The sequence below is a fragment of the Myiozetetes cayanensis genome, unplaced genomic scaffold (assembly GCF_022539395.1).
Source record: "Myiozetetes cayanensis isolate MyiCay16 unplaced genomic scaffold, myiCay2020 scf1, whole genome shotgun sequence".
NCBI lineage: Eukaryota > Metazoa > Chordata > Aves > Passeriformes > Tyrannidae > Myiozetetes > Myiozetetes cayanensis.
In genome coordinates, this window is record NW_026086604.1 from 94,255,042 (window position 1) to 94,276,583 (window position 21,542).

Consider the following 21,542-nt stretch of genomic DNA (forward strand, 5'->3'; position numbering starts at 1 on the left):
CTTGAAGACTGTACAATGGTAGTCTGAAAAAGCTACAGGATACATTCCGTCCAGCACATGGACATCCATTAACAGAAGTCTACAGAACTGCCATTAGTACATCAGAGTCCTTGGCTTTATAAGAAGAAGTCCTATATCCAGGACCTGTTCTTCAGAGCTCCTGTGTCTTCCTGGAGGTCATGGCAGTGGTTGCCTCTCTTGTGGGAAATGTGCTGTGGTCAAGGTCCTGAGGTTCCAGATTGTGGGGAACAATGAAGAGAAGACTGACATTGTATTTGTGGAAAACACAAGCTACACAAGTTAAGGAAGGAGCGACAGCTGGAGACCAAGTGAATGGGGACTATGGAGATAGAGAAGGCTGGGAGCTTGTGACTTCTTTCCATCTACAGTTCTCCAATTTCAGAATACATATAGTATTCTGAGCACTGGTGAGTATCAACAAGACCCATCAGAGTCAGCTGAACCTGAACTTAGTATTCACACAAAAGCGAAAAAAATTAATAATAGTGTCAACCAACACTATCTCACTATGGGGACAGGCAGGTTCTTTTAAGGATCTTTGGTAGAATGAGAACTGGCCGCAGGTTTGTACTTATAATTAGAGCTTTATTACTATGGAAAGATTTTTTCATTGCACTTAATTTTTAGCATTTAGGATAACTTCCCTATTATTACCTAAAATTGCAGTTACCTATAATTTTCAGTCACCTAAACACTCTGCAGATCGGGTCAAATTCTTAATAATCAGCGTGCAATATAATCATCATAATCTGGACTCAAACTTTAAAAAATATGTAAGAACAATGACAGAGGGAGTGTTGTGATTGTCTAGCCCACAGTGAGGTTCCCCCCAATCTGTTTCCTCTTCTATGGAGGTGTGAGTGTCCCCTGTAGAAGCACAAAAGCCTTAGCAGTCTGCTCTTGAATCTGCTTCAAAAACCTTTTGGATGGATAAGTTTGTGAGCCTTTGGTCTATACAATTTTCTTAAGTTAGTGGATTCTGAAGTGGCTGCCAGACAATCAGTATGCAAGAATTTTAGCTGCAGATAGCAGAAGGTTGCAGGTGATAATGACTACATGATGATCTTTATCTCTTCCAGTCCATTGTACTAATGGTGCTGCTCCCATCATACATCAGGCCTTAGCATGAGCTGTGTGTTAGCCAAAATCTGAAAAGGAATTGAGTGAACAGTCACAGGACACATCCCTGACCACGGAGGGATCATCCCTTTTGCCATCCCAAACATGAGTATCTCGTGAACTATTATACTTCCTTGTTCTGTAATGGATGTCACCACACCCTGGCAACAGTGCTGTACCAGGTGTCAGAAGCAATGGGTACCAGGCACAGGTAGTTACTGAAGATTCCTCTTGTGGATGATCAAGGCATGTGTTTTCTCATTTCACCTGATGTCTCAGCAGTGCTGTTGCTTGGTGGATGCCAGGATCTGAGGTTGTTGTGGATGCACTCACAAGATTTGTCCAGCCTTCTAACATGGACCTGTTTTGTTGTGGGTACCAAGGGTACTGCTCTGGAGGTAACCTGGAGCATATAAGGAGAGACTACAGAAGTCAATGGATGAGGGTGAAGAGGAGGGAGGTCTGATCTTGTCTTCCCAGTCCAGGAAGGAGAATTAGACTGTATGGCTTGTGTTGAAGAGGAGGCTTTGGCTTCTGTGGTCAGAGGAATGAGGGCTACTGAGCAGCAATGGAATAATTCTACCGAAGTATAACGAGAGTATCTTTGCAAACTAGATTTACTGATCTGCTGGGGAGATTATTAGACTGGGTATGGAAGGTTACCATAACCTAAAGATGAAAGATCATAAAAGGTAGAACAGTATGTCTAGGTGACAAGCCTGACAAGGGAGGCTCTTACCCATCTGTAAATGTAGCAGGACATGGGGCTCATCTCAAATGCCTGCACAAAAAGTAAATAGCATGGGAAAAGCAGGACAAATTAGTAACCTCACTGAGATTCTGCAAGTGCGGTAGGACAGCTTTCCTGGCTGGAGTGCTGCACTGGATGTATGGAGGCCCTTCAGGAAATACAGAGGGGAAAATGAGGAAGAGAGATTGTGATCTATGTAAAGGTTTATCTTGATAGCATCTAACTTCAGAACAAGTCTCATTAAAGACTGATTGTAACATTAAATTCAAGGATTCTGCAACACACCCATTGGAAAAAAAAGGTGACTTTGTACTATCTTCCCTATTCTGTTTTGTGTTCACTATCAGTAAGAATATGAAACTCCTCAGAGAAGTGTTAACAGGTTGTTTTCAACTTTGTGGAAGGTTGTGTTAAGCAGGCTGATAGATCCCATGATTTGGAGTGTTGAAATGCTGGAGAGCAGGAGTTGAGGGCTAATCTTAGAGGGAAGGGAAGGATTAGGGTTAGGTTGCTTCTGTGTGTTTCTGTTTGTGCATGTGCTAAAATGAAAGAACATGAACAAAATCCCAGTTTTTCTTTGAACCTTGATCTCTGTTTCTGACTTTCTGAAGATTTTTACTGCATGTGTATATATTCCCATGAATTTAAAACCAAAATAAATATGATTTTGGTATGGAGTTCTGGTATAATCCCCCTCCCCTTGAAAAGTAAAACTTACCCTTTTATAGTCAGCTTTAGGTTCTCATTTGTGCAGATCAGTAATTGTCAAGACCTTGCTAAGATTGCAAGTGTTGGTGCTGATTCTGAAGGATCTCAGAACATGTTAATTACATAAAGAAATCTCCATGGCAACTTTTTCTAGGAAGACATGCTGTTAGATACTGAAGTTTTATGGTTGAAGGAACAAATGCAGGAAGCCATTCAGTTTCTGTGAAGAACTGAGGAAGGGAATCTATCAGAGTGCAACCAGGAATGCCATGGAGGTATTCCATCTGAGATGGTGTATCCTTCTGGTGAGGAGTAACAAGAGCACCTCACCTCCTGCCTGTCACCAGCATTTTCAACAGTGCAGGCGCTCGCAGCACTGGTTACTAAAAAGACACAGCGCCTCAGGCAGGAAGGAAGGTTTCTGTACTATTTTGTTTGTGCCTGATATTTGTAAATCAGGCACCTAAACCTCAGAAAACCTAACTGCAGGGTTTTGCATCAAGGCCGTAAGTTTCTGCCTAAGCTGTGGAACAGCTTTAAATCAAACCTGAATCTTTGTGAGTGGTGGCAAGCAGTGGAAAATATCCTCAGGCAAAACTGTTTCAGTGGAGCCACGAGTTCATTGTGAAAACCAATGCACTCCGTGTCTGTTTTGAATGTGTGATATTCCTGGAGTCCAGTAGCTTTTCTTGCGGCTTTTACTTCCCAGTAATTGGTTCTGGAGATTCTTTTGGGAACGGTGCCATGTTGTGCACAGAGCCGCATGGCACACAGGTATGGAGAGCTTGGCAGGGACTGTGCTGGCTGCTGAAAGGAGAACTGTGCAGCTGCAAGTGCGTGGTGCTGCACTGACCTGCTTGTCCAGCCCTTTGCATTGTGCAAGGTGGATGCTCCAGCTTCCTTGGCATTCACTTGGTGCTTCAAACTATGTACTTTGTAAAAGGGATGGTAATGCACTCTGACAGCAACTGGAGAACACTATCTTGGCAGCACTGAATCGTCTCCCTTCTTCTTTGCCTCAACTTTGTTCTGGAAGGAAAATTCCTGCAAGTGTGGGAAATCTTGTGTTCCTACACTGTTAGCTTATGTTCATGATTGTGGCACTAGCTTCATAGGATGCTTCTAGACTTTTGCCACAAAATTTGAGTTAGAGGTTCTGTTGAGTCCATAAAATTCATGCTTACTTAATTGTTTTGATGCTGTTTTTCTGCTGCAAACAACCCAAGACAGTGCAGCAGCAGTGCTTTCAAGTGGATGTGTTTTTCTTCAGCAGACTGCTCTATTCTTCCACAGTAGTGTAGACAAAATACATGATTTTGGTTTCTGTGCTCTCATTTCCTTTTTACTGTAGTTCCTTTCAATTTCCTAAGGATGGATAGTTCATTTCTAATACTAATTCACATTCTTGAAACTGATGAAATGGGTTTTGTAAAGTGCTCCTTGATTCATCAGTTATCTTGAGGTAGATGGCAAAATTTGGCCAAGTTTGCAGAGTTGTCTTTCATGAGAAAGGACAAGGGAGGAATGTGGTTAAAGTTTTCAGGGTTTAAAGACTCTACAGCTTTCAATTCCTGTCTTTGATCTGAGGGTTGTTCTAGACAGACAGAAGTGTGAACATAATTTTGGTCATTTGGATAATTTGGATGAGATGTTGGATTTTTTTGTTTTGTTTATTTACCTGCAGCGTGGTCAAACACTGGAATGAATTGCTGAGAGAGGCTATGGAACCTCTGTCTTTGGAGGTGTTCATGACTTGACTAGAGGAGTTTCTATACAAGTTTATTTGAGCCTTGCTATGAGCAGGGCTTTATGCTAGATAAAGACTTTGAATCTAAATTGATCAGTGACTTTGTAATCTGAAGTTTTGATAATCCTTAGGGACATAGTGTTCCTCACTCTTTCTATGCTTGACCAACCACAGTAGTGAAAAATTTTTTCTCATGTGTCTAGTGTGAAATCTGTGATGCTAGTTGGAACTTCGCATCTTCCAAATCGTGCCTCTTATTGTTTACTTCTGAACTGCAATATTACCCATTTGTTGAGGAAAGGAATTAGATTTGCCTCTCCTTTTTTTATTCTGAGTCTGAATAAACACCCTTCTGTCATCTTTTCCATGTGTGCCACATGATCCAAGACTCTTACTGTCTTAGCAGCACTTCTCTGTAGACACTGACAGAAGGCAAAGAAAAATACTGAATTGCTAACAAAAAGTGCATGATTGCTTTAAGTTAGCAAATCTACTGGTCCAAGTAAAATGGCTTCTTATTTTTCCCATAGTTGCTTCTGAGGCTGTGGCCTATTATGATCTTCTCAATGAGGTTTTAGTGTGCAAGGAATTTCAGTTAAGTGAGGCGGGAGGCATACATACCTTTCCTGACTCAACTGAGAGGTTTTTGTGAACTTGGAGGTCATGTGACCACACCATTGGTTGGAAACTGACAGTAAAGGGGCAAAAGTAATTTTTAAAATATTTCTTTTAAGATTTGGGGGAACACAGTGGCCCAGGAAAATACCAGTAAAAAAAAAAGTTTGATGAATAAACAGGTCTTTTGTCAGTGATCTCTTCTTTTGATAGTCAAAGACACTGAAACTATAGCTGCTGGCTTGTGTTAATGGACATAACTAAGTGAAGAGAAGAATGGTCAGTCTTGGACAACAGAAATATTGCTATTTATGGAAAAATCCTTTAGTCAATTCATTCTGTAAACTCATTTTGGAACATTGAATGATTATATATAATACTGTTTTGCTAAGTAAAACTGCAAACTTGTTGCTATCATCTTGTTGATAGGATGCACCTTGATTTTCTGATAAGTCATCGGTGTTATGGTCTTATTAGAATGCAGATATCTTGGTATAAACAGCACATTTCTCAAGTTTACCACTGGGAATGATATCCTGGGAATAGTTTTCTGGGAACATCCTTCTGTATTGACATGGGCCATTCTATTAATCCTTGTTTGACTGTTTCTTCTTGCATGTTAATATGTGTTCATTTCCTTTCCTATTGCACTCACACAAGTTTTATTATGTATGTTAACAGATATGTTACTGTACAAAAATTCATATGTATTTTTATTGTAATTTGTGTGTTGAGACAAATTACATACCTTTTGTGCCATGCCTTTGAAATAAAGGCGCAGAAGCTGTAGTCTTTCTTTTGGAAACAGTAATTAAAATTAACACATATTTGCTTTCCATGTATTTAAATACCACTATTTTATAGAAAATCAGTTTTATCTAGATGTGCACACACTGTATTGTCACATCCAGAGAGAACTCTCAGAAACTCTGGTTGACTGCCTTTTTCTTTACCAAATTAATTCTCAGGACAGACTGCTGTTCTGAGAATTTGTAATGGTAAGTTTAATTACTATTTGAAAAATTACCTGTAAGTGTAGAAGACCTTTGTCAGAAGAATTATTCAAGGAGGAGGGAATTTATGTCACTCAAGGAAGCTTTGCTGCCTGGGAAAGGACATCTTCCCATTGGTAGTTTGGTGTTTTTCTTCTCTTGCCTTACAGAGAGGTTAACTCCCTGAAAAGATAAAATTCTTACAGACAACCTTGTAGGTCCCACAAGGGGGGCAGGCAAGCCTTTAAAAAGGCCTGGAGAGGAAAAAGCAGTGCATTTTTTCATGCCCGGTGTAGGTAGCATCATCATGTCAGTGTTCTTGGCTTTCAGAAATAAATATTCCTAAATCCTTCTGCTGCTAGTGTATCTGGGGTACCTGTGCACAGTTTTCTCTCACATTGCCCTTGGATATAATTTGAATATTTGAATATTACCTTTGCCTTTCATTGAGAGTCTTCCTGGTTGTAAGGTGCTACCAAGTCAATGTGAACAACAAAACTGTATGTTTTAAGAGCTAGCTGTGTTGATTTACTTTTTCTATATTGATGGAGCAAAGCTTTTATGCTTCAATGTTGACATAATGGATTTTGAACATGGCTATTTCCTATGACTTCTTCATATCTTTGGTGCTTGGAGCTTTATTATTAATCAGAAGTATCTCATACTCAAAGTCTCTTCCAAAAGGTTTTGACATAATTTGTATTATTTTCTTCTTTGCTATATGATTATTTTCATTGTATGTAATGGCAAGAAACAAATATTTTTTGTCTCCTTTTGCTGGAAATGTGTAAGTATTTACATGGTCTTTGCCATTTCCAAATATTTAAGTGTTGGTTACATTGTACAAATATCTGTATTAAGAATAATTGATTTCTGATGTGTGTTTTTGTTTTGTTTCTTCTCTTTGATAGAAAACCGTTTCATCTCCAACTGTATCACGCCTTACAGATACTTCAAAATTCACGGGTTCTCACAAAGAGAGGTTTGATGCCAGTGGGAAAGGAAAAGGCAGAGCTGGCCGAGAAGATCTGGTGGATAACTCAGGATATGTATCTGGTTATAAGCATGCAGGCACATATGATCATAAAGTACAAGGAAACAAGTAAGGCTGAGGGTTTACAACACAGAGGGGGGTAGAGTATATATTTGTAAGAATGATGTTATAAATCCCACATGTTTTGGTTATTGTGAATGTTGAGACTATGTCGTCAAGAAGTTGTCTTCAGGAACTGGAACTGATTTCAACATCTGCTAAGCTACTAGCAGCACAATGCCACTTCATTACATTCCTCATACATATATTGGCAAAAATAAATAAATATATAGGTACAAAAATACATCATTTTGTTGAGATTTAGACAAAAAAACCCCAACAAACAACAAAGCCAAAGTCAAGAACAGTTATACCACACTTTGTTAGTTCAAGCAAAGTATCTCAAACATTCCTAGATGTCCAGTTGCCCTGAGGATGTCAAAAAGAACCTCTTGAAAAGAGAGCCTTTCATAGCAGTCTTTCTGAATAGTATCCCATTACGTACGCAGATTAATTTGACTACTGTTTTGGATTTTTTTTTTTTTTTTGATGTCTTATATGGGATCTGGCACTTTCCTTAAAACATTCAACAATATACTATTGGAGAGTAAGTGGTTGTAATGTACTAGGTGCTAGCCTGTAATTGTCATACACCACTCATGGAAAAAAAGTGATTTCTAGGACAGTATAGGTTCTAAAGTATTTTATGTCAACAGAAAGAGGTGGAAAATACCAGCCCTTACTTTCCTCCTGTCTGTCCTTTGTGCTTGTTACTGTGTGTACTGTAGCATGGTTCTGACTGGCTGGATTTGGATGGAGCTATTGTACTAACCTGAGGGGTGAGGAACAAGACATTACTAAGAAAGTCTGTTAAGGCTTTTTGCAGTCTATTTTCAAGTTTGCACTGCCTCACATTGGAAATGAAGGGGGCATTAAGTTAATAATGCTTTAAAATAGTGGTTTTGACTAAACACTGCCAATCAGATTGCTATTAAATGAATGTTATTGTGCACGTATGTTGGCACACGTAGTCCCTTCAAGCTCTAATATATGTAGGGAGATCTTATAGCCCCTTGGAATAAGAACATTTACAATTAATATCCATATAATTAGGTGCGTTTTGCCCATAAAAAATATGCCACTATAAGTGGGCTACTTCTTATGTTAGATTTGTTTTAAGCTAAGGGCTTTGATTTTTTTGTTCACTTTTGCTGCCAAACTTGCAAGTAACAGTATTACTGGGATGGCTTTCCACTGTTACCAGGAGAACCAGTCCCACAGGCTTAAGGTACAGGCAGCTGAGTGTGACCTGCCTGGGGCCCAGAATACCAAAAAAATTAATTGGAATAAAAATAAGCTTTTTTTAATGTTGGCTGAAAAGTATAAAAAAGGCTACTCCAATTTTCTGCAAGAGCTGAACCAGTACCGTGATGTATTACCCTGATTCTCTAAAGTTATGAAAGATACTCAGTATTCAAAACCAGCTGCTTGCAGTTCTGCTTTGCTTTCTTTCAAGAATCATGCCCTGATTTTCATGTTCAACTCTGAATTAAGGTTAACAGATGTATTGCTCTCTCTCTCCCCCATCCTGTATCAGCATCCCACTCAGAGTACATACATTTAGGTGAGCAGTGTGTGCTGTCATGTGCCGTGCAGGTCAACAGTTTGTATTTGGCCAATGTATGGAAAGGGAGCACTGGTTTTCAGCCCTTACTCTGTTCATGCTTTGTTCTGCTGACACTGCATGGTAGCCTTTCTTGTAACTTTGCCTTCAACAACCCTTTGAGCCCATACATCATCCTGAAACCAAAACAACAATAGCAAACAAAAGGCAAGGGCTTCCTCGTGGACTTGGAGTTCTTTTTGTTAATTTATAATTTATTTTGGCTTTTGTTTTTAAGATGGAAGGAAGTTTGCCAAAACTCAGCACATGTTCTTGTAAAGATTTAAATGGCTTTTCCCATGGACAGCTCTGGTTACCTGGGAAGATTTTTGGTGTATGTAAGGATGCTCAGGATGAGAAGCGTCCAACTTTGTGAACTCCTTTCCAAGAGTTACCCACTGTTCTTGAAGAAAAATGTCCACAGAATGAAGGGTTATCCACTCCTGTGTTGCACTGGTGACCTGTCACACCCCAAAGCAGAAAATAGCATTCTTGATACCAACAATGGCAGAATTATTCTGGCATGGTAGTGAACTGTCTAAATGTAGGAAAGCTTCTTCTACGTCACTGGTGCCTGTGCATCTGAAGAAGGCTCCAGGACAGTCCTGGGTTTTTTATAAATAAAAAGGCTGAACCTCTAACCCTTGATAAATCCTTCAGCTAAGCTACAGGCAAAACCAGTGACCATTTATCCCATTGACTTTAAGACTTGATTCATAACTCAGTGGTAACTGTAGAGATCTAGACCCAGTCTGAATAAAGGGTGAAGTACAGCCTTCTGCAGAGCCCTGTCAGCACACTGTTGATCTGGCTGTTTGTTACTAGCTAGTGGCCTTTTCTGGCACATCAGGCGACACTGAAGCTGAGGGGCACAAGGGATGGGCTTTCTCAGGTACTCAAGGACAGAGTGTCAGTAATGTCAGAATGCTGCCATGTAAGGAAAGGTGATTGCTTAGGAAGGTTTTAAGGTACAATTAGGTTTAAGTTGTTAGTTCAAAGTTAGAGAGACCAGGACATTCGTAAGATAGAAGGCATGCAAAGGAATTGAGAGTGCAGACAGGTCCAAGCTAACACTGTCTAGAAGTTGAGCTACTCTATTCACTTAAAAGAGACTGATGGAATGTGCTGGGGTTCTGCCAGAGATTACTTTGCACTGTTTGTGCATTATAAAATCCCTACCACGAACCTAAGCACTTTGTAAGGATGTGATGCAAACTTTGAAATTCTTTCAATGGCATGGTAAGCTTGGGATCAGGACCTGAGAAGATGGTTCAGATAGCAGTATTTTATTTTCAGGAACACACTTCTTTGTTTCTTCTTCGTTTCTACAGTCTGATAGTTTTAAACCTCAAACTGGTGCATGAAAAGAAGTCATTCTGATGAGACAGTTACAAAGAAAAGTTGTGGTTGGAAAGATAGTACTTTGTAAAGAATTTTCTCTTTTACTATACTTGGTGTGAAAGATAATGGCTATGAATAAATGCACTGTATGCAGTTGTGTTTTAGGGGTTCAGCCACCTACTTAAGCTTGTACTTTTCCACTAAGATCTGACAGAAACTAAAAGCCTAAATACTAGCTTATTATTAGCTCTTAAGTTCCAGGCCTGCTTGGGAATGAGGCAAAGTACATTTTCTTATTCATCTGCTATTCCCTCAACTCTCAGGACAGTAAGTACAGCTGGTACCTCAAAGGTCATGGGAAGGGACAGCTGGGGAGGTGCAGGAGGTGTCCCATTTTCAGCTCTTGAATTGTTCTAGAGCCCTTGAATTGTCTGCCTGTGCACCATGCTGCAGACTATAACTAGTGTCTGAAGTAAGGACATGGGTACCTAATAAGGTTTACTCTCATCTCTTTTTTTGGGGCATCTCAACTCTTTCTATCTGAATTTCCAGCATCTTACACTATGCAGCACTATCCTATGTGACAACTTCTATAAAACCCTGTTTTTCCTAATTATCTTTGCTTTCATTGCTACAGAACATGCTACCAAAAGAAATGTGATCAGAAAGTTCAGGTAGCTTTTAGAAATAACCACCTTACAGAACAAACTCAAACTTTATTTAAATACTGTGGCAGTACACAATCTTACCTGTATGTCCACTGAAGGCTTTATCTGACCATCAAAACCTTTGCAAGATTAAGGACAAGAAATAAAAACCCTTATTGAGGCAAATGAATAGTCCTTACAAATAATTTTCTAAAAATAACCTAGTTTTAAAATTAAATATGCAGAAGTCAAAAGAGGTTTTCTTATTAGTGCTTGCTTACTAATTCCCTTTAGTTACTCCATGAGCTTCAGTTGAGAGTTTTGCAACCATCAATGTGGAAATATCTAAAATAAAAATTATTGTCCTGCTCTTTGTGATTATCAAAGTTATCACAATAGTGTTACAGAGAAGCAAACATTAAAACACATAAATTCTTTCAACAGTCCTATGTGAATAGCTGTTATTAATTATAATCATATTTGGAATCCCAAGGGAAATGTTGAATATTGGTCAGTGACGAAAATCTAGCCCCCTTTTCTTATTAAACCTACAATATTTCTATCTAGTTTTCATTTAGGAAAGGGAAAGGGCGATTTCAAAACTACTCAGATGTCACACCTTGTGTTTTTCATCAGCATAGAGATGGTCCTTCAAAGACATTTTGTATTGAAGTATGTATTTTACTGACCTTACCTAAATTAAAAATTCCTCTGACAGTTTTTTTAGTTTTATTCACAAATCGGCACTTCAGTCAGCCATATTTCCCCTCTATTGGCTAAATTAATATTTTTTATGGTAGCTGAGATTAGGCAGAACAAAAAGGCAAATGACTACTATGGATTTGACTTGCAGGTGATAGGTATCCTAGCCATCTATAACCATCTGTAGAAAAAATCCTCATGTACCTTCCTCCAAAACCAAAACTTTAAAGTTGTAATTAGTAGGTTTTTTCCTTAAGGCTTTTTGTAGTTATAAAATTAATTTTAATTCTTTGTGCCTGCATGTATGGTATTCAAAGCATAACATAACCCTGCCTTCAGTGATGCATGTGTTCTGGGGGCATGTGCCTGTCATCTGTGAATAAGAATTCTCTGTTTGCACTGGCCAAAAGCAAACCTTTTACCTTCATAATAGAGCAAATGTAACGTGTTGCACTAGTTCATGTCCTCTTAACTGACTGTTAGCCTTGCGTGTGTGCCAAAATGACTACACCTTTGTGTACGTTGTTTGTAGTGTGAATATTATGTTCTTGGCTCGTCAATTAGTTGGTAATAAGTAATGTAATGCACAAGACTTAGGTAGGTTTGTGTGTGTGTGTGTACACATACTCTTTGGATCTGGCTAAGTAGTTAAACCATATAAATACTGATGCAAACCTTAAATCTTGTTAGAGCCAAGCTCTAGTCCTGCAGCCAATGCTTTTCAGCTTGGTCAGTTGGGGACATTACCATTCTCCCTTCATAGCATGAAGGTAAAGATCTAAGGAGACTTTTATAGTTTTACTTGACTACCCTGTTCCTGTTTCTGAGGGCAATCACTCTTCAACAATTCTGACATAGACTTGGTGTGACAAGAGGGGTTTCTCCAAAGTGAGGAAGTAGGAGAGAGAAGGTGAAAGCAAGCTTTCCTCTGAGTGTTCCCAAGAAACCATTTAAAATTTTGCTCAGTGTGCTGAGCTAAGCTTTTCTTTGCCCAAACTCTGTGAAGCAAGTTGACACTCACTACGTATACACATAGTTGTTCATCATCTGTTAGTAAGTATAAAGTCATGGTATAATGAGATAGGAACAGGAAACAGGAGTGTTATACAATGCCAATGGACTCAAGTATTTTTTTTATAAAGATAAAATTAAATAACTGAAGCATAATGATAGCCCTCAAACTTGTGTGAAATTCTCAGTCTGTAGTACCTGAACTTGAAATGTGTACCTCCTATATTTGGAGCATTGGCCCATAAAATAGCATTTAGACATTCAGTTGTTCATTTTGTGCACCCTCACATGCCCATTTGGCTTACCTAATATGAGATGGAAATGATGGTCAGAGTAGTTTTTTTAAATTTTCAGAATCCTAAAACTAGTGAGAGACCTGTAGTTGCACCCATGCTTGCTCACTAAACTCAAAAACAATGCTTTGAATAATGTCCCAGCTAAGAATGGTGCTTCTGGAGGCAAAAGAATATTGCAGAGAAAACCTCCATTTCTTAATTGTCCAAGTAATTGATTTTTGCAGGGAGAAATAACTGTAATATATTTGGTATTTTTAAAATGTTTTTCAGTGTATTAACCTTGCCTATATTGCTTCAAATTCCCTGTGGAAAGGTGGATTTCAATACAAGTTTAGGATATAACTCTTTGCTTTGTTGTCAGAAAAGATTTAAATTGGCTTGTTTCATTCTAACTAATTGATCATCCACTCAAGGTAGACTTTGACAAGGGCAATCCTGATAAGAAGTAAAAGGGAAAAATCCAGCCTATTTGCTGAGCATTCTTGACAGACATTTGCAATGTTGGTAATCTGAAATGGTTTTTAAAAAAAAAAAAGTTCTATTTTGTTTTCATGCACATGCACACAGACACTACTTTGGGGTATGTACATACATGAGGGCAAAAGTACAGAAGAGGCTTTTTTTTAAAAAAATACCTTACATTTGGAAATTGACATTGAAATGCCCAGCTGACTAACCTAATCTGGAAAAATGTTAAGCACTACAATATTCCACTGCAGCTAAAAAGCCAATGAATTAATTTTCAAATGTAATTATACAGCATCTCTCTTTTGTGAGTTACTGTAAAGTTTATGGCACTGTATAAAGTGAGTTTTGATGTAAACATTTGTAAAGGTCTTAAAGATAGCTCTTATAACTTACCCTTACCTTCCGTTATCTTTATGCAAGATTTTTCTATTATTTTTCACATTTTTCAGAAAAGATTAGAAATATGAATAAATTTACATTCAAATTAATTACCAATTTGTAGCTAAAAATACATGAAGTAATCTATTTTTGCATTTTGATCAGCATCTATATTATGGATGAACAACAAACTAATAAAAAAAGATGGCAATCTGTATGCCCACAGTGGTAAATTATTTTAAGTTCCAGTTTACATCAGATGAGTTTCTGTACGCTTGCATTTGCTCAAATGCTATTTTTAAACAAAGTAATGAAATAATGTGAAATAATGCAGCCTGGGCTCTGTTACAATAGGGTTATATTAATACTATTGAAGTGCTGTGTATGTCTGTAATATTCATGCTAAATAGGTACTAGCTTTTTACAAAGGCTTTGTGTAAAGTCAGTTAACTTACAAACTGATGTCCTGTGTAAAATCGTGTTGGCAAACTACTTTTGTTAGCACTGTAGTGTATGAAAAGGCAAGATCATAGACAAAAACAAGTTTATGGGGTGCAAAAAATGTGTTTGTTTTTATCTTTGTGCAGAATATATCAGCTTTGGCAAACTATTGCAGCAGGGAAAATTTTTTGTATAATGCTTATAATACAAAGTAATTTGTCTTTACATTCTATAAAGTAGAGAAATGGTCAATGTTGGATAAGTATATTGAAGTTTATTCTTAGCAAGGTTTTATGTTTCACAGATTTAAATATTAGAGGAGAAATATATATTTATATGGAAGTATAATTTTTGAATGTTTGAGATTGGTTTTCTTCAGTCATGAACCATTTATTTATCCACACTAAGCTTTATTCCTTTGCTAGCTTGTTTACCTGTCCATGCTGTTTCAACATCCATTTATAATTCAGTTGAGATGTTTTGATTCTTGATTTGCACAAATCTGGATGTGCATGCTGTCAGGACCTGATCATAAAATGTAGAGGCAAAACTATTTTGTCTTTGATTAACTAGAGCACTAATTAAAATTTAATTGTTAAGCAGTTGGGATATGGAGACAGGTCTTGACATGGTCTTCCTTGGAGCACTGTACAGTATGATAAAAACCTTCAGTGATGCTTACTAGTTTTTATTCTTATTTTCATTTGTCTTTCATCAACCAGGAAGCTGCTGTGTGCTAATAATTACCTGCAATTTTTATAATTGCAGGCATTGCAAACATTAACATTCAGCTGTACTAACCTACTGTGTTCACTGTGAAATTTTCAACACAGTAAAAATTTTACATGATCATTTAACCTTACAAGTTTACTTTTTTTCTCACTAATTTTACACTGAACCTTCTTTTCATTATTGCAAATGATCAACTTGAGCGTAGGATTTCTTAATCTTAACTACAGTAGACAAGCATGTCCTAAGCAAAGATTTTTAACCACTTGATGAAGGGGGCCAGGCACCATCCAGTGCAAAACACACTGGGCAAAATCTTATCCCCACTGCAGTCAGTGCCAAAGTTCTAACTGGTGTTAGCAAAAATGGAACCACTATAACCAAGGGGTTAATATGCTTAGTAACCATGACAAGCGGTTATGGGGGAGCACAACAGTGATTCTCTATTTCCATGTCTTTTTTTCTATTAATTTAAAACTACTACTTTTCAATCTTTAAAATAAGTAAAAGAAACTTGAAGGGGGGGATCATATGCTACTAGTTTGTACTAGGTTTTTTCAGGAAATGGAAACAAATTTATATATATATATATATGCAATATATTTTTACACGATTTATTAATGCTAGAAAGTATTAAATGTATCACTTTATCTGTGTGAATGTTAAAGTAATGACAATGTTATGGATGTTTTAAACCTTTTGAAGTTGTCTTGTTAAATTTAAACCCACATTAACAATGGAAAAGCTACTTTGTCTGCAACATTATTATTGATGTTTTAGGGAAAAAGTTCAAGTACAGTTGTTTTGATTAGCACTGTAAAAGCTTAGCTTGAAAAATTGTAGTGAAATCCATATTTTAAACACCATTTTCTAAAGCATAGCTTCTCATAAAGTACGTTCCTGCTGTTGACTGACTGTATAAAATTGTATCTTCAGTTGGTAAAGTGATCAATAAAGGTGTTACTATGTCAGTTCTGGGATTTATTGAACTAAATGGTATTTGCTGATAAACTTTGTTAACAACTGTTATTTTACAGTTCAGATGTTAATTGCTACTGCGTATATAAATTACATCAAAATACTCTCTGAACAACTAAAATATTCTCTGGTTCTGAGCAGAATCTATTTCTTCTTTACCATTTATTTTCCTAGTTTTAATAATGACTGAAGATGGGCATTTCTATTTTGAGAACTCTAATGTGATGCTTGAATAGCCATGATGATGGTGATCCACCAAATGAGACCTGTCAGGGATGAAACAATTTGTTCCTAACTAGCTACTTAAGATAGATTGATCCTAGCCTGAGTTACTTCTCTCACCTCCTTCTAAATGGTGTTGAAAATATTTTACTTGTAAGGAAAGTAATTTGCTACATAGAACATTGTTTTAATAATGTTACATCCAAAAGCAAATATGGACCTTTTCTTTATAAATAACAAAATTATTCAGTTTTTCATTAGTAGTAATACCATGATTTTTTCAAGAAACAGAAGACCAAAGTATTTAATTAAACTCAGAACATCACAATAATGTAATTAATAATGTGATAATAGAAAAAAACAGGCACAGTGCTGCTCAAGAAATATAGCAGTCAGTTCTTAATTGCCAAATTGAGCAGTCAATTGCTAATCCAGTGATTAGCAACTACAAGGAAACACAACTAAACAGCTTACAGCTACACTTTTGCAGTTGTTCTCAAACTGGAAATGGTGTTCTCTGTGCTTCACACACTAGACAACCTTCTTCAGAAGTGCCTTTTCAGTGAAATGTAACACAACTGTGTCCTGAGATAGCTCTTCTTCCTTCACAGAGACCATGTTCCCTCTTGTACTCCTTTTAACTCTGAGCATGTATGGTTACTGAAACAGTTAAGAAACATAGTGAAGCAGAACCTTTAGGGTTTATTAAAGGAAAAACCAATATTTTTCTTTACAAATCAAAAAGTTTTTTAAAAAATGGGAGATACTACTTGTGTGCCCTATGAGAATATGACACTAAGATCTGTATTTTCAAAAGAGTTAAGAAATTTTTTTATTTTTTTTCCTGTAGAGCCTTTAGAAATGTTCACTCACTCCGACACACCACTTACGCATGACAACTTGAAAATGGAAAATAAAAAAACATCTGCTAGGATGTGTTCTCTTTACTTCAGGAATACAATTATTTGGGTTAGCTTTCTGTATGTGGAGCTACTACTGTAGTAACTACGCACTCCTTCTTTCATGTCCATACGCCAAATGCAGGGTGGTCTCTTCTAGTTCTCTCGGCTGTTCAACCACAGCTGGGACTACATGGAGGAAGGTGTGGAGGAGAAACAAAGGCCACGCCTGCCAAATTGAAGTCTTTGGGAGACTTATAAAACCTGGTCTTGTAGTTAGCCTTTTCTCATTTCCTCAGCTTTCTTTAACTCACTGCACTGATTTATTAATAATGTAAACTAACCCGGGCATATTGAAAGTTTGCATACTTGTGGACAAGTAGATTCCCCTCTCAGTCGTCTCTTCTCCACAACAGTATTGCTTAATAAAAGGATAAGGGGCTGGTCCATGGTCTATGCAGTTATTGGTGATGCCCTGGACCTCATAAGTGCCAGCTGTCCTGTCGTATTAAATTTCATTTCTAACTGTGTTCATATGGAGGTCTAATTGCCATCAACTGCAGTTGACCATGGGTCACAATAGCCATTGTTACCTGTGGTGCCAGCAACTAAGGGCAGCTGAGGCTTTTTGTGCCAGCAACTAGACTGAAGACTATGAGTAATAGGAACCCATGTGCCTGTGGTGGCAGCTACTGGGCCAAGTGAAGGGCTGGATTACCACCATTTGGCTGCCAGCAAACATCAAACAGAACCTGGACAGAACGCGGGTGAAGGGGCTTTAGCATCACTTACCAAAGCAGTCATAAGACTGGGCCAGATATGTGCACATCTCAGAGACAATTGGAAGAACATTCTGAAGGGACCAGGCAGTCCAGAACAACTACTGAGGAGGCCACAAATCTGAAGGTGTGTGTCTCTACACAGGATGCAATTGAAGATGATAGAATCCGTGTGCTAGTTACTCATCTAGCTGCACATCTAATCCCAGTTACTCAAGGGCTACAGTGTAGTCTGCATAAGGTGGGAGGGCAACAAGGACATGGGACTGTACCAGCAGATGATGTATAGCTGTGATCCTTATAGACTTACATGTCCAGGTGCCAGAGCAGGGGAAAATAGGGATCCATGCACTAGCTGTTGGGTAAACTTGTCTGGAGGGAATCACACTGAAAATATGCATGTTTCCTACTATCAACCCTTCATTCTAGTCACCCATAGGCAGGCTGTTGGAACTAATTTTGATTTTGCTGGTGGTGTTGGCTTTGTTTTTTTAACTATGGAGGGTTTCTGGCTGTATCCATCAACAATATTATCATGAAACAACTTTGCCTTCTTTGCAACATCACTAACATCTGTTGTTGCCCGTAGTGTTGAAAAAGTTGATTTGTTGTGTTTTTCAGCTGATAATAGCTCCAGTTAAATTACTTAAATTGAGTCTCAAGGCATGTGCATGTATTGCTAATTCTTGCTAGAAATTAAAGTTCTGTACATTAACACAATTGAGGCAACCAATTTTGTTCACTTCCCCAGCTGAACTAAATGATTTTTTAAACGTTTAAGTAGTATTTTGGTGGGTTTAGTCTATTTTAGTACTACTAATTTGAACTTTTACTACAAAGCAAATTATTTAAAGGAACATTTCTTATAAATGTCTTAGTAGAAAAAATTCTTGTAGTCATACCTTGACATTCAGTGAAAGTCGGTTTCATATGTTGAAGTCATGGGACCAGTGAAATGTGAAAAATATAAATATAAAATTTTTATATAATATTTAGATTTCTTTATATGTATAACATATCCATAGTTATATACATATTAAAAAGTGGTATAAAATGTTTCCCATTATTTGAAGATCTCCCTCTGTTCTTAGGCACTGTCAGCAGCATGATGTTCTATGTTAATTTTAGGTCCTATGACAGACAGACAGACATGACACAGACATCCTGAAGGATGTAATCTTCTTTTACTAAAGTAAATCTTGTTTGCCTTAAACCATCAAAGCAGCATTTTGTTCCTTGTACAATCTTTGTTATTGCTTTCTCATTCTCAATCTCATAAACAATGGCTTTCATGCTGAGCTGTGTCTCATTCTGCTCTTCTCAGATTCTTGTCTGTCTCTCTGTGACATCCCACCCTTAAGGGGAAGGAAGCACCCAAGATTGTGAATGCTTGCAGTCAAAAGGAATGACAAAAGTCAGAGGATCCACAAAAAAAATCACAGTTTTATTAGTGTGTTAGTCCCTGACCTACTATAAAAGCATATGGCAGTGGGATTTAGATAAAGGGGTAGGGTGAAAGGGGAGGAAAAAAGAGATGAATTAAAAGAGAGAAAGAGAAAGGAAGAAAGACAGAAATACAGAGAGAAAGGAAGGAAGGAAGGAAGGAAGAAAGGAAGAAAGAAAGAAAGAAAGAGGAAAAGAGATAATCAGTTCTGCCAATGAGATGTCCAGCACTCTGGGGCACACACCGAGGCTTGGTGGAGGTACCTTTAAATATATATGTTTTCCCCCTAAAGACAGGTTTCTTGCTTTCTACGCAAATTAGTTACCATCTGCAGTCTGTTCTTTCAGACCTTTCCGGAAATGGGGCTCAGAGGGCTTCAGGAGTCTTTGGTGATCTTGTATCCCCCTATTGGATTGACTTTTAGTTGACAGTTCATGCTTACTTACGTGCTGACCTTGTCTTTTGTTTGTCGTGTCTCCAGGGACTAGAGCAAGGATGTTTGTCCCTGACCTACCTCCGTAAGGTCCTCTTCTCCAGCCACATCTGATTCTTTCAACAACCTTGGGTTGGCTCCTCAGCTACCTGGTCACTGGTGTTTAAGACATACACATTAGCCCTTTTTCTTCTGGGCTTCTACATGCTCTTGGGCCATAACTTCATCTCATTTAAACATTACTTGAGATAATTTTAGACCAAATAGTGTTTCTAATTCTTTTTGGAAGTAATATGAGATTGTGTTTAAAATTTTGTTTTAACCCAAATTTTTTCTCCTCTACTGATCCACTAGAATGCAAACTATATTACATTTTAATTAGTGAAAAAGTAGCTGTTTTCCTCAGATATTTTACACAAACCAGAATGTCATAAATTATGGTTAATGATGCCTGTCGTATTAAATAATACATTATTAAATAATACATTATTAAATAATACATTAAAGTAAGAACACTTTATGATGTTGCTAAACATAACTAGAAGTTGAACAGAAAGGCATAAATTAACCGTTTTTGTGATGAATTAAGACATATTTTTCACCAGACTATGTAATTGGGTTGTGAGTTTTGTTCTTGCAAACAAGCAAATCCTGCATTTTATGAGCCTGTGAAAGGATAAATCTTTATCAGGATATTAAAGAGAATCCAGCAGGTGGTGCACAAGGCATAAGGAAGACCTAACTCCTACTTAGAAGCTGTTTTAAATTAAAAAAGAATTCATCACAAAGAATTAAAAGTAATCCCGAAATCCAAGGTTAAAATTATTGATGACAAGCTCAATAAAAAGTCCAGGGTACAAGCAAATTTCACCTCACTTTGCCAGTGCAAATCTTCTTGCGCTTCTATGTACATTCAATGACTACATCTGGAAGTAAACCAAATCTTTCTGCTAAGTAGATGAAGATTTATTTCTTTTTTCTCCCAAAGGCTACACTGTATGATGTTGCTAGAGAAAAGCAGAGTGAGTGCGAACTATGAAATACCTAGTGCATGACATTGAGCTGAAATCCAAGGGTCACATCCATTTCTCCTGATACAAAAGTGGAAGGAAGCATAGGGGCTTGTGCATCAGTTCCATGTCATTTCTGCTGCAGGATATGTGTCCATTGTGTCTCTGAGGATTGTGGGGTAGAAGAGATTTAGTAATCTCAACAGAACTGTGAATCAATCTGTAGCAGTATGGATGACACCTTATGCATATAGATCTGTTGTATGTTCCTTTTATTTATGCATCCAACACCCGGTATTAGCTCAAGATACTATTTTATGCAGCCCATGTTATTATTACGTGCAACTCCAGTTATTAGCCAATTTCCCTTAGTTTTACCCAAGCCATTACCTCCCTGTGCTCCTGAAGTACTCTCTCACACACTACTTGCTAAGCAAACGGCAATTTTTGGCCAGCCTGCATGAAACTCAGAGCCAGCCACCACAGGCATATGTAATGACTAAAGACTTAAGCGTTTTCTTCAGTACAGACACAAAATAGAAAGCTAAAAATTCCTTCCACTTGAAGACTGAATTTGATTTTCAGTTCATTACAGAGATTGAATGTCTTTCAGAGATGCTGATGGTCACAGAATAATAAACACAGTAGAAAACATAGACACATATTTCTTACATAGAAGATAATTTGCACTATGGTAACCAGAAACTTGAACATATCAGGCAAAAGAATTAAAGTACTAAAATGGATGGGTGTTAAAGTTAGCCTGGAAGTAATTTTAAGATAAGCTTCACCTTCATCTTGAAGTTTTAGATTTGTGTCTTTTTTAGACAAATCCTTAATCTTACTTTCTGAAAATCAAACTTTGCTACTTCTTTTTCAGGTCCTTGTTTACTGTTGAGATGTTTGGCTGGTGAAACATTAGATAAATATTTATACTGTAGCAAAGAAAAAAAATTAGGTTTGCTATCAAATAACTACAGATAATTTAGCATATGGATTTATACACTAGAATATGCAAGAGAAAAGGGTGTTAATGGATCACCTAGGCAATCCTTATTTTCCATGTCTGACAAAATAAAATGTGTTATTTTTTGAACAGAAGTGAAATGCAGCTT

General features: G+C 37.5%; 1 protein-coding gene across 2 annotated transcripts in view; it reads left to right on the plus strand.

Annotated features, from left to right (window-relative positions):
- The window catches only part of TPPP (tubulin polymerization promoting protein), a 73,223-nt gene that overhangs the window by 47,097 nt on the left and 4,584 nt on the right, over positions 1–21,542 (plus strand). The window contains exons 4-5 of one of the 2 annotated variants that reach the window (XM_050324575.1): positions 6,865–7,055; positions 18,669–19,881. In XM_050324575.1, coding sequence (XP_050180532.1) covers positions 6,865–7,055; positions 18,669–18,708 — 231 coding nt within the window. In that variant the 3' untranslated portion in view covers positions 18,709–19,881. Of the gene's footprint in view, positions 1–6,864; positions 7,056–18,668; positions 19,882–21,542 lie in introns of those variants that run through there. The other variant, XM_050324583.1, reaches the window with a different exon arrangement.